A 19,341-nucleotide genomic window follows, 5' to 3' on the forward strand; every position below is an offset into this window, starting at 1 on the left:
CAATGCTATTTAGCTTTTTTGTCAAGATGCTGGGAACTAGTTGGGTTTTTTGTTTTAAAAAAATGTAATTTTTCAAATATATAAATTTAGCAAATATTGTTGGTTTTCAAATGACAACAGATTTTATGAATTATAAGCAACATTTACAGCTCTAAATGAGCTTTAATTACCTTTTTTGATGAGTGTAAAGGCTCTCTACATTGTTATGGTTGTAGATCCCTGGGCTGGCATGTTTAGTAGAGATTTACCTACAAGCAAGACATTGCCACAAAATTTACAGTACAAAAGAAAGGTTTAGACCAAAGCATAACAATGCAAAAGAGAATCCTAAATCTAATCTTAGAATGTATGAAAAAACATAAAAATCAAATAGTTTAAACCATCACAATCTTTATCGTATGTCTTATCTTATATTAGACTGACAGATAAACTCCTAATAAAAAAGTTTTGTATTATACCACAACAAAATATAAAAAAGTTCAAGAGCTATAAATACCTTGGCAAGGCCACATGTCCTTATAAAATAGTCATATTTTTTTTAAAAACCTCTTTGCAAGCAGCTCTCATATTCTCTTTGCATGCATAGTTAAGGAAATAGGCTTCTTGCCAAGTCACCGCTGGATGTTAATTGGCAAAGATTGCATGATTCATGGAGTCGATAGCAAAGGGACAGAAAGATCAAGTGAAGAGATAAGGGGGCACAATGATCCGGATTCCTCCCATTTGGCTGAGTCCTCTCCATTTCCAACCACAAAGTATTTTCCTGACACGGAAATACTGACTTGTATGTAATTATGAGGTTATGCTACCCACAGCAGTCCATCATTCCAAGTACCAGCACCTGCCATTATTTATTCATTGTTATTCCTCCACCAGAAATACGCCATAATTAGATATTGATTACCAAGTCAATGTGATGAATTAAACAAAATGCCCCCCAACGTCTTCGTTTGCCATACAAAGTATCAAATTCCCTGCATAAATCATGTATGAAATGTTACGTTTAAGAGGGTTTTATTTTTGTTTCTGTAGATCTCTGATCGTTATTCCCATGTCCACAAGCATATAAACAAAACATGACCATGAGATTACAAATTACATACAACGTTTTCCAATGTCCTTTTAAAAAGGGTCCTTGGATGCATTCTCCTTGCTCATCCTTGTCAGCCCTGCCCCCATTGTATTTGCAGATTTCTGACCTACTGATTTGAGTCATTCCGGACATCTTCATGTCTCCAGTTGTCTTTGTCAACAACCACATAGTCCCCTCCCTTCCCGTAGACAATCTGTTAAGTGCATCACACAAAGACACATGAATAACTCATGATTTCTTCTAATTGCACGCAGTACGGCCGAATGTCTCATCTCTAGGTGTTGCTAACCGAAAAGAAGGTAGGCATCTCAGATTATGACACAGTTACCTTTTCCACAGATGATAATCAAAAACTGGTTCTTGGTAGCCAAAGCATTTCTGGAGTACCGTGTATCACCTTTCCTGGGCACAAGAAAAACTAGAAAGCTCTTTATCTACTGCTTTTGGTTATATATTGTGACAATTTTAAGGAGAACTGTGTATTTAGAATGCTGTACTTTAGTACTTTAATTTCTCTATCCTTCAGTGTTTGTGTTGTAAAATTATAGATTACCTACACACATCCTAGAAAATTATCATCTAATTAGTTGGGAAAAATGAACAGATTTCCATGAGGCTCTATGCCGATAACAGTTTTTTTGTTTAATTCATCATGTACAGTGTTGTGAAAAAAAATGTTAGCTTCCTTTTTGCTTTCTTCTGTTTTTTGTTTGTTTTTGTTGCTTTTTATTTGAGTAACTAGTTTTATTAGTTTTAAGATCATTTAGGTTAATACAAAATGCAGTTTTCAAATGAAACCAAAAAAAGAGCTGCCCCTGTGCGAAACTCTTTTTACCCTTGGAAACTTTTTGCTTGCTTTTTTTGATAGATTTTATCATATTCTCTTTATCCTATGATTTTTATTGCAGTCACATTAAGGTTTTTTGATTTTGTTATTTTCTTGTTAGCAGCCTGTTAAGTGTGCCAGTATTTCAGTTGAAATTCATTACAAACTTATACAAAGCCACTTAGACCCTTAGATTCTTTGGTAATACATATTGGATTTTTCGCCATTCAAAGGTGAATTTGCTCATGTGGAATGGATTATTCACCTGTTGCATAGACCTTATGTATTTGCACTTAAGGTCCCAAACTAACATTCAAACAGACATTTTTCGATTCTGTAAAATAACCAACTTCAGAGTTTAATCAATTATGACAAGTCGTACAGGTCCTGAGGACACTAACCAAAAACAAACTATCCCATTACTAACACCATGCCTGACCGTCAGTGTGATGGGATTTTGTTTCTGATAGTTTTAAAGAAAACATAACTGAATGAACACACCTGGAAAAGTAAGGGTTGCTCCACTCCAATACTTTCCGAAGTCTGGGGAATTACAATAATGTTCTTTTGCAAATTTGAAATGGATACTCGTGTCCTTTTTACAAGGCAGTTTATTTAGTCATTGAATTCTTCCCTTAATAGAATTTTGGCCTTGTCTTTTTCTTAAGGCTCCCACAGCCAAGCACACTGTCCATATACTGTGAGCTGAGCAAACTCCACGAGCACTGTCTGCAGACATTTGAGATTTCATGATTAAGTGTACCACTGTCTTACATTTCTGTGACAGATTCTTACATTTCATCTGTCATGACATAATGGTACCAAGATGAAAAGCTATTTTGCAAAAGAAAATAGTTCTGTACATTTCCACTGCAAATCTGTCATTTATTCTAGACTCTGCACCCTAGCAACTGGTTGTATACCTACTATCGCCTGTGTCATGTTTTCTTTGGTGTCACATATAAAAGAGCTCCACATGAAAACTTTGTTTGGAATGAGGTCAAAATAGTTTTAAACTAATTAAGAACAATCGGAATGTGTTTAAACCAATTCTTAAAACCATCTCAAAAGCAATTAAATCCATATTATGGAAATCCAAGAAGGTAAATACAACTTTTTAGGCTAAAATAATATTTTATTAAATAATTTGCTTTAATCAGAAATAGATAACACTTTAGATAATTGATTCTTAGATAGGGTTCAGGTAGGGTCCAAATAGCTTATTTTGTTAAGTTCTGGTACAACAACGGAGCTAGTATCTAGCACACGACTGGACTGTTTTTAAAGAAAACCAACAGCTCAAAACATGTCAGCATATGGGACCATGTGGTCACCATTAGGTTCTTGTTATCAACCTAAACTCAAATTGTTTAGCTGGAAACTGTTTAATGAAATTTGCCTGACATTTAATCTCGGTTTTGGAAAGATGAGCTGTCTCCTAAGATCAGGACAGCTAGCGCAGGCTGTAATGCTGGATGAGTCTGTGTTCACATTGCCTTGCAGAGAGGTCTCTGTCCTTTGAGGTCTCCTGGTTCTGGATTAAAGTCTTAGGTACTCGTGGAGACTCAGAGATAATCTGCCAGACCATCTGTTTTGCAACAATCTGGTTCTGAAGTGACTTCACAAATATTTAACTGAAGCAGAACTTTAGGAATTAAGTCCATTTAGCCATAAAGTTTTTGTTCCCCCAAATGTGGCACCTCTCTGGAATCCCACAGGTAGTGGGACAGGATCGCAAATTCCTATGGTAGAGTGTTGTAGAGGGTGATAGAGAGGGGATGATGCAGCAGTATGGAGAGTAGGGTTATTTTGGGCAGGAGGGTTATTTGCTCCACCGATGCTCAAAGTTAATCAGCACATACATTAGTCCCAAATGTCCAAAACTAATATGATGGCTTATGGCATAAGACAGTTGTTTAATAACTTCTCCATTTGTGTATGAGGACTCTTTTTGGGGTTTGTTACTATGGAGCAGGATTGGTAACAAAATTGAGACCACTGTGGACAGTTCTAATGCTAGCCTATCCAATGCTAACCCTAATGGGCTTCAGATGAAGTAGACAATCCAGTGAGGGACCAGCCTAGGCATGCAAGTCACTAGCCAAGTCAAGCCAATGTGGGTGAGTTCTCTCCCTCTCAGTTACTAGCTTTCATTTGCCAGCGTCAGCTGCTTAGTTTCTAGTGCCAGCCTATCATTGATCAGATTAGTAGTTGGCATCGGAATGGATATAGATTCCTGCGGTGGGGAACAGGATACCGCTAGGTGCCCAATAGTTTTAATATGGTACCGAAACCACATGGTAGACAAAAGAGGCTCATGGCTGATAAGGTTTGCCTGGCATCTCTAAAAAGATCTTGAGTGGTCCTTTCATTGAGACAATTTAATTTAAATAGCTTTTTTCCTTCTTTATGGAACTTCAGCAAATAGCTTTTTGTCTCTTACATGGTAAAAATCGTGATATTTTATTGTGACTGATGATCTGGAACATTGACCTGCGACACAAAAAGGAAAAAACAGATTAAATCTTTAAGGGGGCAAACCCTTTTTCACAGCACTGTATTATATATAACCTTACTAACAGAAGCACATTCTGTTATCTGGTTTCTATGGCTTTGCATGAAGGGTAGATATCGAGACCTTTTGTCACTGAATACAAAAGCAGCGGTTGAACCTATTTTTTTCTCTAACTTATATTCCTCTTCTCAAAAAAAAAAACACAAAAAACGGGTAGATATACTCACTGCTGGTCAGTTTCTTTACCTTCTTTACCACACACAAGAGAGGAGATGAAGTATTCTGTTTTCTACCCTTTTGTGAGGAGTAGTTTTTAAGAGGGGATACTTTTTGTCTTGGCAAACATATACAGAGTTGCTAATGAAAGAAAGGATATAGTAATGAAATTAAGTAGAGAAAAAAGAACAATAAGATTTTCATTGTTTTTAATCTAGAACCTTTGGAACGGATGTTGCTACAGTCATCCACCTGGCACACGTTTCTTAATTTGTCATTGACATAATTCCTCATCTTTTAACATGTTGCTTTTTAATCATCATTATTACACAATTTCACTGTGTCGAGAACATTTTGTTTTTATTTTTCTGACATCACATGTGTTATATTGGATTGGAATATGTTTTTTTATGTTTTATTTTCTGCTTTTAATTTGTCTAGTAGCTCCTCAAGTTGCATTGTCCACTGCCCCTTCTGTCCGCGCTGCAAACAGAAAGCGAGGTAGGAGCTCTGGAATTCATACATCATCCCTAGATGATACCCAAGCCTTTCCCCTGTGTCCATTGATGTGTATACTGACTCTTAACCTCCCTGATCCTTACACAACAGTGGTGGAGAGCTCCAAAGCTATTGTTATACCTCCAGCTCAGTGCTGGACTGATGACTCTGGATATAAACAGTCGATGAAGGGATCATTCTTGTTAAGAATTAATTCTAAACACTATAAAAGGAGTCATTTCTTTTCAGCGCATATATAAAGGCCTTTTCTGCTACAACTATTTTTGGGCAAACGTGTTTCTGAGCCCTTCCTTTCCCCCTTCATGCGTGCATGATTTATGACCTCAGCCTATTTCTGGAGAAGAGAGAATATTTGTCTTCTGAGACTATGTCTAAAGGAGTAAGTCATTGTAATGTGGAAAGCCTCAGCTCACACTTAGATAGGACTGCCTGATTTAGACAAGTGGTTGAACAGACTTGACTTTCTGCTCCTTTTGTTTTTCAAGCCTTGTCAGGTTAGCATTGGTTGAACTGAGAGAACTGACCTCAATACAGATTCTTAATAACAGCAATCCCTTGGAAGGAAGCACCATCTGCTAAACTCCCTATTCTGGAACCTTGAGTAGGCTGTCAGTCTATTCGATTGCCAACAAGGCTTAAGGGTCACATCTGTCTGATCTGTGCCACATGGTGTCAGTGGTCACTCAGTGTGACAGACTGAACCTCACAGAGAGTATTTAGGTGAGGTTTCTCTCCTACCAACTACCAGCAATGCCATAACTGCACATAGACTGCAACTGATCTGTAAACCAGCTTTATTGTCATACGTCATGCATAGCTTTTTTTGGTTTTTTTACTTTAACTTTGCACTTATAGGTTGTAAACTTCCTAGACTTCCCCTGTGTATTAAGGCTATCTTGGTTAAATGATATAGATCATTTTACATCTGAACAATCTGGTATATGTTGGGATTAAAATGTCATTTTTTAGTTCCTTTGAATCAGACATGAAGACTAGCATCTGTGACTTAGACTTGAAACACACTTCAAGTGCAAAAACAGACTCCAGACTTTACTTAGATTCATGCTATAAAGACTTGAGACCTCATTGGATTTTTTTATAATCTCGTTGACTAAATCTGCCCCGTTATGTATTGAAATGAGCGGTTGTCATGGCATTTTCATGCATAGCATGTTCATCAATCTCTTTACCTACCAAAAAGGGGTTGACTCCAGCTTCCATGTTGGTAGATTTTTAATAATAGCTATGATTGAGCAAACACAAAGTTAACAAGCGACAGCTCTGATGGAAAACTGTTTATTGTTGGTTTAAAGGGTGGCTTTTATTTATTTCTCTTCGACCAGGAGCTTTCAGGGACTGTTGGCTTTAAATCAGGGCTGTCCATAGTAAGTCCTTAAGGGCTGGTGCTCTGCATGTTTTAGATGTTTCTCTGGTTTAACACCCCTGATTCAGAAAATTGCAGCTCAGCAACAGCCTATCAATCACCCATCAACAGAAATAAGGTGATAGTCTCTCCATCAATATGTTCGTGCTTGTTGTGGCATTAAGATAATGGCCGTCCTGATTTATTTATCAGAGAAAAAAAATTTTGTTTTTTCTTTATTATAAAATAAACTTATTTCTCAGTGACGTCTTTCTCTCTTTGCTAAGTTAACATTTTTATGAAGTCAGGGAAAGGTTTTCCTGAAAATTAAGATTCTCTCAGTTACTTCCTAAATTATACCAAGCTCTTGATTTTGTCATTTAACAAATACTTTGTTTAAACTTAAAAAAATGGCTTTCCAATTATGTGATAGTCTTTATATTGCACTTATTGAAGGTTTAAAGAAAAAAATAATTAATTAATAAATGAATGATCTGTATTTATAACCTGATACATTTGGTAAATTAGATGGATTTTTTTTTTTCTTATTTCAGTTTTTAGTGACTAGAGACTTTATTCTAATGTGAAAGACTTGAACTTTGACTTTGCCTCTAAAAGAGTTGAGACTTGACTTGGGCCTGGATGGAACAACATATGAACATCTTTGTCAGGAGCCACCATAATTTTTATGAGTCAAATTAAGGATTAACAAAAGTTCCTATTTTTACCAAGTAGTGGAAGATCCATTTCATTCATGGTTTGACCTGTCTTTGCTTTGTGGTGTCCAGTGGTAATCATGTATCTGTACCATCTTTGTCGCTTTGTGCTGTGATGTGCTTGAAGTAATGTGACCTCTGAAATCCTACTAACAATGCTGTTTCTTTGTGAGTGTGTGTCTGTAACTCTGGCTGTACCTTTGCCAGACTGACCATAATCTACCAACATCTCCTCCAACATGCAGCATCAGCATTTTCACCTCGCATGCCATGGCGCCTCGCTCAGACTTCTGCTAACCCTTCTGCTGTAGCGCTCGCAGCACGAACATCTCAACCCTCTTTTACCCGTCTCTTCCCTCCATACTTCCTCTCTTCTTGCAAGACTGCGAATGCTTCGGCCACTCCAAACGATGTAGCTACATCGAGGTGCTAAATAAAGTCATTTGCGTGAGCTGCAAGCACAACACTAGGGGCCAACACTGCCATCTGTGCCAGCAGGGCTACTTCCGCAATGCCTCAGCAGAACTGGACGATAAAAATGTTTGCATAGGTTAGTCTTACACCTGGCCCTCTTCACTGCCGCTATGCTTCCACACCTCTTCACCTCACTATACTGTCTTTTACTTCTCAGAAGAGGTAATGTCATTCCATTCTACACCAGTTTGTCTCCCAAGTACATTGTCCTGTCCTCATGTCCCACAGTTGTCCCCCTATCTCCTTTTTCTCCCTTCTTTTTTGGCACTATTGAATTGCAATAATAATAAAAATGCTAAAGTGCTTTTAGATTCTACGGTGCACAAACATGGTAAAGAGCGATATTCTCTTGAAAAGTTGTAATGTTGTAAAGTTTCCGGTTAACATTTTCTTTTTTTTCTTATGTTGCAAACTCTGTGGTGATTGCTCGTTAGCTGCAGTTAATCTTTAGAAGTTAGTGTGAAACCAGAGGGCATGGGGAAAAAAATTAGCGAGCAATTTACTGTAAAGCATTGATATTTGTAGGTAAAGTATGTCCAGAGCAATATCAAAAACTCTTTTTTAAAGTTTGATGACAATAGGTATAAATATGATCTGTTTAATATATGTCAATTGTTTCCTTAAACTTTTTTTTAACTTCCAATGCACTTGTTGATTTTTAGCGTTAACAACAACATGGTTAAACAGCTAAGATACCTGAGCATTTGGATTCAAGTTCATGAAATCTTTAGCATAGATTCTATCCTAAGATACAAAAGGGGGAATAATAAAAAAAATTCTGAACTCTAGATCAGTTTCTAAGTATTTTTTAAATAAAAATTAATAAAGACATAACAAATATTTGACGTGTTAACTTTTGAAAACTACATAACATGTCAAGTGTTAGAATGAATACTAAATTTCGCTTAGATTTCTGCTTCACCATAGTAGCAGATGCACGTATATACAGTAGTAGCCATTTAAAATTTCCCCACATTCCTTGATGGGCCCTTAGCTGGTCCCCTACAATTCCTTTTTAAACACCAATCTTTGTACTAAAATGTTCTCTCTGTTATGATTTGTGGACATTAAGATGCGTCATCTCCTGGTCAGATCCTGCAATTTAGTGATAGGGTGGAGTTCGAGTAAAAAAAAAAATGCAAGGCCAGGAGAAGGCCAGTGGCTGGAAGTTGGAGTGGATTTTGCTGGGAGTCACGGGGCAGTATCCTGCCATTCGGCTGCTGTTTGACTGGCAGAGGGCTATTTTGAATGGCTGCTACTGTACAGTATAAAAAAGCTGGTTAAAAAGAGGGCAAGCAAGCTTTTTCTGAACTTCACCTGCTAGCTATACAAGGCCCATGTTTTTAGTACACAACATAAATAAGGCCATCATCACCTAGTATTTCTATTTTCATCATGACTCATATGCAAACTCCTTAATAAACATCTATTTTTGCTCTGTCTACTACAGTACAACTCGTGTAACTCCCAAGGTAATAGCTTGGCTCTCAACTGAAATATTTCCCTGGTATATATAGTGTGAATTCACAGCTCTGAGTGTCAGGTGCATTTGTACGTCCTGAGGGGGAAGTCTGACAGGTAACATGAGTTCTGAGAGAAATTTTTCCAGCAAAGTCACACAGGCAGTCAAAAATGCCAGGCTAGTGCATATGTCATATACATGAAATGGCCTCAGGAGGAGCAGCTGAAACCCGTCACTTGGCGTTAAGAGTCACAGAGGCGTTACTGTGTGCCGAGCTTGCCATCACCCTGACTCCTTCTCTGACCTCCCCAGTTTGTCACATGCCGTCACCTCTCTCCTCTTGCCTGACCCCAGGATGTCAGTCAGGGGAAGCCAGGTGAAACGCAGTCACATTCGCTGCAATGTTATAGTCTGGGATTGTCAAAATAGGTGTCACGTTGCAGTGTTATAGTTCCTGTGGAAAGGTCAATTAAGCATAGGTCACCCGAGACATAACAGGTTATGTGTTCTCTTCGAAAGCTATTGATAAGACCCTTCTTCTCTGCTAATGTCAGAATGGAGAGAGGTACGTGTTTAGAGGCAGTTTCTAATTAATTAGAAATAAAGAATAAATTATGAAAATGCCCATTTCAATGTAAAGTTATCTCAACTTTGATCTTCTTCTCTTTTCACACCATCATCCATCTTCTATCTGTCCATCTATATCTCTGTATGAATAATTTGATTTTTAAGAACATTGCTCATTTAGGATTTCTAAGTCCATTTGAAATCAGGTCTACTGATTTTGCTTTCCATTGAAGTTCACTGCATGCTAGGTTCTCATATACTGAATAGTATTAAAATATTAATTAGGAATATGATATATGTATAAAGTGTTCATGCAACTAGAATCAACTTCATTCTTTGCTCATTTTCTCCATCGTCATTACCGTTGAAATGGATGCATTTGTATATTTTTGAAATTTAGTTAGACTTTGTCAACAGTTAAAGAGACAGGTTAGTTTCAGTAAATTAGAATATCATGGAAATTAAATGGGAAAAAAAAATCCTAAACCAAATATATTCAATATATGTAAAGGGATATGCTGTTTTTTTCGGTTATTTTGATGATTCTGGCTCGCAGGTAATGAAAGTCCAAAAATTAGTATTAGCAAACACATTTTCTATACATGCTGGTGAAGCTCCTCATCTCATTTCATCCAGGTTAAAAAAAACAACCCACTAGACTTTGTTTCCAAGTTGGAAGACATTTCCCTTCCAGGAAGCTTTTTCAATTCAAAATGTCAGAATTACCGATAAGTTCGAAGCGTTATACAGTAGCCCAAAAGCTTGTTTTAGCTTAGAAAACATGCAAATTGAAACAGAAGAATGGGTCCACCCCTTAGAAATGAGGAATTATTTGGGGCTCTTTGTTAACTTGCAATATCAGATACTGGTCTATGCCTCCGAAAGGAGGCGAGATGTTTTGACCCCTGCATGGGGGTGGGTGAAAGGGGTGTAAAGAAAGCTGTTAAAGAAAAAAACAACCTTAAACAGAGGGAGCAGACTCAGGTTTCAGCTCTCAAAAATCTACAATGCAGCATATAGTTTATTCCTTCCCACTATCCCTTCAACCCCCCACCCCATGTGAATAAATTACTTGTGGGAGCAGTTGGAATAACGGTGAAAAACTAACAAGTCATTGATAATCTCCCTCAACCTGGGTTCCCATGTGAGATCTCATCTTGTTAGGTCAAAATGATCATGAGAATGATGTGCATAAATTACACAACTACAGTATATTGATGGACCTGCCGAATGACCTACAAAGAGTTTGGACCAATTGGGACCATTGTCAGGTGTTTCCCCCCTGCTGCTGAAGCCAGTACATGTCCAGGTCCAGTTGAAGTTTGCGCATGGATAGAGAAGAGGATTAGGAGAAATTCATGTGGTCGGATTAAAAGAAAATGTAACTTTTGGCACAAACTCAACGTTTTGTGTTCAGAGAAAGAATACACTATTTGCATAACAAGAGCACAATAAACACTGTGAAGCATGGGAGTGGAAATATCATGCTTTTGGGCTGCAAAGGATACTGGGTGACTGATCTGTGTAAAGGGAATAAAAAACTGGGACAATGTATCATGAGATTTTAAGCCGAAGCCTCCTTCCATCAATGAGAGCAGTGAAGATAAATCGTAGGTGGATGGGTCTTCGAACACGTCTCTGGCTCAAACACACTTGGGTGGCTCTGTGAAAAGCATTTAAGGTCATGGAGTAGCCTAGCCAGTCGCCAGACCTTAACCCCATGGAAAAGAGTTGATTTCTATGGAGGAATGGACCAAAAATACCACATGTGTGAGCAAACTTGTTTTCCACCATAATTAAAACTAAACAAATTTTTTATAAAACCCACACCATTTCCTGGATTTTTTTCTCATTTTGTCTCTCATCTTTGAAGTGCACTAATGATTATCTAAGTAAGATAACTTACACAATCAGTGGCTGACTGAGTACTTTTTTAGCCCTCTGTACACAAAATGACTTTATACCCCTACATTATTTGTTATCTAGCTTTACCTTATATTCAGTTTTGGGACAACTAGCTTTATCTAGAATTACCAATCATGACTTCATTGAATCTTTGCTGGACAACCAATGAATTTGTAGGTCATAAGATGACCACTTCACAATATCCTGTATTTATTCATGTTTTTGGTCTTATCTTGTGTTACAATTTTCTGAGTAACTGAATATTTTTCCTTAACTGTGAGCCAGAATCATCAAATGAATAGAAATACATACTTGAGCTATGCAATACGTATCCCACTGTGTATAAGGAATCTATCTTTGAGACTTTTTGAATTGATTCAATGGAATAAACATACTTTTCTTTGATATTCTAATACGAAAACCTGTAACAGAACTCGAAAAGCTGTGAGAATCCTAGACGTGTGCCGGGAAGTCAAAGCACCGACCTGTTCTCCAGCCTGTGTGTGTGTGTGTCTTGTTTTTTCAGAGTGTAATTGTAATCCTTCTGGCTCAGTCAGTGATCGCTGTAATGGCACAGGATATTGTATATGTAAGGAGGGCACTACGGGCCCCAAGTGTCAGGAGTGTCTACCCGGCTATTTGTGGGAAAATGGCTGCAAATGTAAGTAGAACCACCACTCTCCCCATGTCCAAACTGCCCGACTGTTCTGCCTCAGCTCTGTCTCCTTCTGCTTTCTTCCTCGATGTTTGCTCTCTCTGTGTGATTCCAAAGCTTTGGCTGGAGGAATGCGCTGTATATGCGCTCCATCATTGTTGCGACAAATCTCCTGCATACTTTTCTACGCCATTACCGGAACCTCCATTTCACCCTTCCTATGGCTGCAATACTAATGCGGGATCAGAAGGTGCCCGTTGTGGCCTCAAACAGACAAAGAAGCAACGGCATGGCAGGATGCATGCTGCTCAGTCGCAGAGGCGTGTCGCACACAGTCGACACAACAGCTGAGTCAATATTGACTGCTTGACACACTGCCTGTGATCCTCTTTGCCAGCACACAAACAGGACAGTGATGTCCAACACTAATGTTATCTTTTTTTTTTTTTTCCAAAGGAGAAAATAGGTCGTTTTAGGCCCCACACATCCATTATAGTCTATCGTTTATATTTCCTCAGGTCATTTTACAAAGCATGCCCCATAAAGTTTGTTTTCCCACAAATGTCACCAATTTTTTTGTTGTTTTCAACATGTCATGCTATCAGCGACAAACCTACAGGTAGAGAGACATGTGAACTTTAAGAAAGACATGGATTTAAACCTTTTGAGGGAGAAATTTAAAGACAGAAGACATTTAAACCTTCTCCGATTTTTGACCAGGCAAAAAAAAAAAAAAAAAACTGTGACAGGTGAGATGATTTATGGATCGATTTTAGAGGATGTTTATATTATTTTTTTTTCTTTTTAGATCAAAGCCAGTTGTTTATTATCTTATTATTCTAAGAGAGCAGACATTCATCAAAAGCTACAAACATCAACCTAAAGAGCTGCATGAGAAAATATAATTTCTTCACATAAGCTACAATATGTAAAAATTAAAGATCATAGATGCCCTGTTTTAACTAAGTGCATCTGGTTCTGATAGCAGCATATTTGACCGATGCGTACCAAGCAATGAAAGGAGCAACATTCTTGAACACAGTAAGTTCTTATGTTGCATCCAATGAAAAAAAGAACATTTTAATCATTTAAAGAGATAGGCATCAGTTGACACCATTAGCCACAGTTAAGAATTGCTTTCTTTAAAATACCAAGGATGTGTGTCGTACACCATTGTGAGATGCTAGAGCCACAGTACTCACAGTAGATCCATCTTGATAAGACAGCCAATATATAATACCATCGATTGCTATTGGCTTTACTACAGACTAACTGTTAGAGGTTTTCCCAATGTGCAGTGAATCAAGCACCATTAACATACTAAATCAGAAAACTTCCAAGAGCTTTGCAACATCAATTGAAATTATGCTGCAAAAGTGCATATATATTTATACTAAAGTTAGTGGATGAATGCTGGTGATGGAGAACGAAGCATGGACTGCTATATTGGTTGTGCATGATGGGGAGCATCATGGTAAATCACATCAGCTGAAACATGGCAACATCACAAAAGGTTTCTCCTTTTCAGACCTGGACAATTTTATCAGAAGCATTAACTCTTTTTAATAGAAAAGCTTTGTGAATGATTGCTAAGCACCATGTCTGTAAATTACTTTAAGAGTATGCTGCTACTGTTGTTTTATTAATATTAAACCATATGAACAATTAAACACTATTTCTTTCTTATCTTAAAATGATTAAAGATGTATCCTTTACCGAGGAACAGATAAAGAAATAGTGGCAAATGAGAAAGAGATTGTGTTATTTATCCCTAATCATTATTATATTATAATATTATTATTATTATATTTTTGTACTTGTAGTACTTATAGTGTGGCAGGTATTGGTGACTGTGTTGGCAAATACTTAAATCACTTGAATCAGTATTAAGACACCCAAAGAACTGGTTCTTCCTGTCCCAAGAATAAATAAACTATGTTAAATGTAAAAGCATTGCACCTAAAAAATTGCAAATTATATTATTCTGCTTGCACATTACTCTGCAATAGCTTAACAGGCACATCGATGAGGCAGGAGAATGTCCTGAACTTTATCCAATACAAAAAATATATCAAGATGTCCTTTTATCTACGGAGTTTGTGTGTGGAGGTGGATGAGACGAGGAAGGTCAGTCACAGGTCAGCACTCATTCTCACTGAATAGCAAGTATGATTATTGCAAAACCTATTGCCACCTAAAGATGTTTAGTTGTTTTTTTGTTTTTTTACAAATTGTATTCACTCATTGTTTCTCTACAACTTTAAAATTAAGCAAAACCTGCAGCATTATGATTTATATTCAGTGCAAAGCACAGCAAGTTATTTTAGTCATTTTTGCACAGATGGATCTTCATTAAAATGCACTGTTTTTCCACTGCAACTTGTTGGTGGTTCCTAATGTATTCAGTGTGTACAGAGTAAACACACGCTGTCAGTGTGCACATCTGTTTCCACACAAAGGGACGTTTGAAAAGGGGAGGCAAGCATGGCTCACATCCCATCCCCTCCAAGGGTTAATCCACGTTCAAATCCTGATGCACCACTAGGCAGAAATTTTTTTAACATCATTTTATTTTAGAAGGGCATCAAAGTAAGCATCACATATTAAATCCTAATGTGGTATGGCGTTAGAATCAGTCTCTTGTTTTGGCAGGTTACTTGAGACTGTTGTAAAAATGCATATTCACCCAAATTTTACACCCAGGGATAAAAATATTAATGTTAGAACGACTACTTACACACAATCTCCTGATGTTTAGATACCATTTTGATTTTTTTAACCACCAACAGAACAGTCAAATCCGCATCACAACACCACAGTTTCTAATTTGGCTTTCAATGCAAACATTACAAATGCTGACAGCTTGTTATAGTTGAAGCTGAGGTGTAAAAACTAACCCTAATTAAAAGCAGGTCATAATAAGATTAAATAAATATGATAAAACCAAAGGATGCTGCATGTTTATACATTTCATTGTAAAGTTTAATGTTTATCATGTAAATATTTTGTTGAATATATAAAAGCTAAATGAGGGGAAAGAGATTAAAAATAGCATTAAGTTCATCAGTGATAGAAGGACCCCTTATTTAGGGAACTAATGCTCAGATATGTTGTACACAACCCTCAATCAAAATTATCAGTCAACGATGCAACAAAATCCTTACAGTTAAGTACCCTTTTTTTCACATTAGCATAATAAAATTCAACCTTTAATTTCAGGTAACTTTTGAAAGCCACTGTAATTGTTTTTGGATACGTTCATGGTGATAGCAAGCATTATACAGTTACTATCTACCTAAGAGTGACAGTTGGAAAACTTTTCAGTCTTGGTCTTTTTTTTTTTTTTGCCTTTGCTGATGCAGATCTTCTGTTCATGACCAAGACCCATCCTGCAGTCAGACTGGAAAATGCAATTAAAACTTAAATCTCTCCTCAAACACATCATTTTCTCAGACACGCACACCTAGTTCACTGGTTCCTTCTCTAAATATTATCACTCATATCAAAGGCAAACACAACAAATCTTGTCATTTACTGCCTGCGCTGCCTTTGTTTACTGGTGGTAATGCGAAATGGTCGATGTGGGGGAATTGAAAGCGGATAAAGAGCCGCAGAGCTCTGAAAGGAGGTTCTGAGGCTATGTCGGTGCTACAGCACCTTTAATCTTACTGAACTTACATGTCTGACAAAACTTGTTATTGACGCTTGTTTTCAAATAATCAATAACTTTGTTTCATGTTAGATCTTGGCTCTGCTTAATTGGCAGGTGATAAAGCACGGTGGCTGCAGGGGATGGCAATTACCTTGACCTCCCTTTGAATTCAGCTGAACTTGCTGTTCAGCCTTAACCCTTGAGCTGGATTATTTTTGAACAGGATAGTTCTTTAAGAGAAAAAGAAATAACAATATAGTTATTACTTCACAATGAAAAATTACTAACACTATTTTAATCTGTATCCTCAATTGCATTAACATTGAATTTAATATTATTTCTGGTTACTAGATACCAGAATAACGAAAAATGTTTTTTGTTTTTACTTTCTGTAAAACATACAGACCGGAGATGTTGACTGAAGCTGGTGAGAAATTCTGATTTTAATCAGTGAATTGAGCAAAGTGCAAACAGACCCCCCTATTTCCATAAATTTGTTTTGATGCTCTTGTGACCTAAAATTAGGTGAAATTGGGGGAATATGTTTTTTTATGAAGTTTGAATTACAAAACAAAATATCCAAAAGAAAAAGGCACGAGCTCACAACTTTATAAATAAACATTAACTTGTTAGTGGAAAACATGATATACCGTATGAACAATCTTGTATTTTGTACTACTACTCTTATTCTCATAACAGTTTCATGCAAAATCATCCCTCGGATACTTTTTTGTTATCATATTTCAATTCAGTAATGTGATTGGATAAGCCAAATGATTTTGATATTATGCTTTTATGAATTTTTTCAAATATGAATTAGAAATCTGCACTCTGTATTCAACCTTATTTACTTTGACTCCTAAAAAATAACTCAACCTCACTAACTGGCCACTAAAGTCGCCACAACAGAGGTAATCTATAGGTACATTAAAGCGGATTAGGCAAAACAAAAAAAAAAGGCATAATCCTATCTTCAAATAAATCACTATACAGCAAGCATTCCTCTTAATAATGTTTATATAGTCCCTTTTGAGCCTTAAGATGTTTTTAGCAGGTGTTCTTAGCAGACATTAAGATTGTGGTGCATTATTTATCAACATTAACAAAACTTGAACTAATGACATGTATCATGCGCATTGCGTACTCTATGCACTTTTCTGTCACTTTAACTAAAGGCCAGATAAAAGTATTGGTATCAATACCATCAGTAATGCTGTCAGCATGGCAGCTAAATCTGAATACTTCCACAATTCTCGCTCTCGCTTCAGGGAACAGGTTCATATTATTTTCAGAGTGCTAATTGTATCCTATCCCTTTTGGCATAAATTGTTTTTGCAGTTTTTCACAATTCTATCTTGGGGTGTTCCTCTGCTTCATTGCTTCTCCCATAGACATGATATGAAGTGTTAGGAAAGTTACTTTAAAAAGAAGTTATTCATAGTTGCTAGTTACTTTCCCCGAAAAAGTAACAAAGAGTACGAAAATTAGTTACGCATGGCAGTATATTTTGATAGATGTTATGTTCTGTTTCTATAATAAAGGAACAACAAAGCAAACTAGATGTTTCAGAACTTGATTATTTTTGCAGGTCTAGAGGCCTCAATTGGCTTTAAAGTAGGTATAAAATTGACAAATAATGCTTTTTAAACAAATTAGCAACAATTAAATACACTGACCCAAATTATCAATTGAGTGAACAAACATTTTTACAAAATCAGTTGATCGCAGGAGTAATGTTACAAACAGAATCAGCGACAACAATTAATTTGTTTGTTTTTTTGTTTTTTGTTTTTTTAAGCAATGTTTTTTTTTGTATTTTTAACATACATATTTACTTTTGTTTAGTTCAATTTTTGTAGTAAGTCTCGAGATCCTATTACTGGTTGATCCAGTACCCCAAATTGGGTTCTCACCCCAGCTTTGGGAATCAATGCTCTAGACCTGAACATGTTGGGGGCATCATGGTATGGGATGCCATGTTGGACATTAATCAGAATCAGCTTCCTTTACACATATGAAATCACACTCTCCCACATACTATACTGAAAACCCTGCTAGTAAAATGCTATCATGCTACAGTCAATATAAACTGTTGAAAAGCTTTACCATTTATACAATATAGTAAGAAACAATTATCCATTGAGTGGGAATCTTTTATACAAACTAATGAGAACCTGTCGTATAGAAACAAAAAGAAGGGTATTTCGATAGGAAGGGGTATTATTAAAAGAAGAAGATTTTCCTTTAATCTGTAAGATGTTTAATCAGACCGGAAATTTCTAGTTATAACAAGAAGCTATTCAACATGGCTTTACACTTTATATCAGCAATCCCTGGCAAATATTTTCCCAATCAAAACAGTTCAACACTTGATTCATTGATTGACTTTACTGATCTCACTGTGGAGAAATTAACTTTTTATATAAGCTCAAATAGTTAAAGAAGAAGAATCTGCTAAAGGAAGAAAAAGCTGCATGGGATATATAAAGTATATACAGTGTACCACATATGACAGCCTTTTTTTTTTTTTTTTGTAGGACCATCCTGCAATGGACTGGTGACCTGTCCATGTTGTACCCTGCCTCTTACCCATAGACAGCTGGATATAGGCACCAGCACCCCTCGCGACTCCGCTTGAGATAATAGAAATAGTTGCATTACTGAACAATAATTTGTCTAACACACAATCCAGCAGTAACTTCTGACCTTTGGTTAATGTTGGCCTGGGTATACTAGGCTGGGGAAGAGATATGAGACCCTCAGTAGTTGAAGTTGTCAGCTACTGGCCTGTTGCATTTGGGACCTTTGTCGTCTTTGCTGAAGCCAAATATTACTCAGTACTGCAAATCTTTTTGTTAGGAGTTCAGCAGGTTGCTGAGCAAACATCATAGTTTTGATTGGTAAAATATTGACCCAAGATCGCAGATACAAATAGAGGATTAAACAGAAAATTGTTAATAAAACTAAAACCCGTGGCCTAATAGAACACCTACCTGTTTCACTGAAAACCCTTCCTAGTTAAATACTGTTCTTTGTGACTAAACTGGAAATATTTGTTTACTTGGTATGAAAGGTTCCTGCAGTTCTTTTTATATGGAACATTTTCACAAATGTATATAAAATGTTCTCCTTCATTTGTATAAGAGGTTCTCAAGAAGAGTTTATTTGTATAACACAATTCAGCACAAAGACGATTCAAAGAGCTTCACATAAATTAAACAGTCAAATACAAGGAAAATAAAAGCAGGTAAATATAATAAGATAAAAGCAGGTAACAAAACAAACAAAATGTTTAACCACAACCATAAAGTAAGGCCCCGTCCACACGAAGTCAAAATGAACACGAAACGCTAATATTTTCCAGAATGTTTGTCTTAA

The 19,341-nt window shown here is 36.8% G+C and overlaps 1 protein-coding gene across 7 annotated transcripts in view; it reads left to right on the plus strand.

Annotated features, from left to right (window-relative positions):
• ntng1 (netrin G1) overlaps window positions 1–19,341 on the plus strand; it is a 168,173-nt gene that overhangs the window by 139,771 nt on the left and 9,061 nt on the right. For 2 of the 7 annotated variants that reach the window (XM_015374994.1, XM_015374993.1), the window contains exons 6-7: window positions 7,631–7,798; window positions 12,183–12,317. The exons of 1 other annotated variant lie outside the window; for it this stretch is intronic. In XM_015374994.1, the coding sequence (XP_015230480.1) occupies window positions 7,631–7,798; window positions 12,183–12,317 (303 nt within the window). Of the gene's footprint in view, window positions 1–1,347; window positions 1,393–5,091; window positions 5,152–7,630; window positions 7,799–12,182; window positions 12,318–19,341 lie in introns of all 7 variants that reach the window. 4 more of the 7 variants (XM_015374996.1, XM_015374999.1, XM_015374997.1 and 1 more) reach the window with 4 other exon arrangements.

Source organism: Cyprinodon variegatus, unplaced genomic scaffold (assembly GCF_000732505.1).
Source record: "Cyprinodon variegatus isolate N-32 unplaced genomic scaffold, C_variegatus-1.0 Scaffold111, whole genome shotgun sequence".
Lineage (NCBI taxonomy): Eukaryota > Metazoa > Chordata > Actinopteri > Cyprinodontiformes > Cyprinodontidae > Cyprinodon > Cyprinodon variegatus.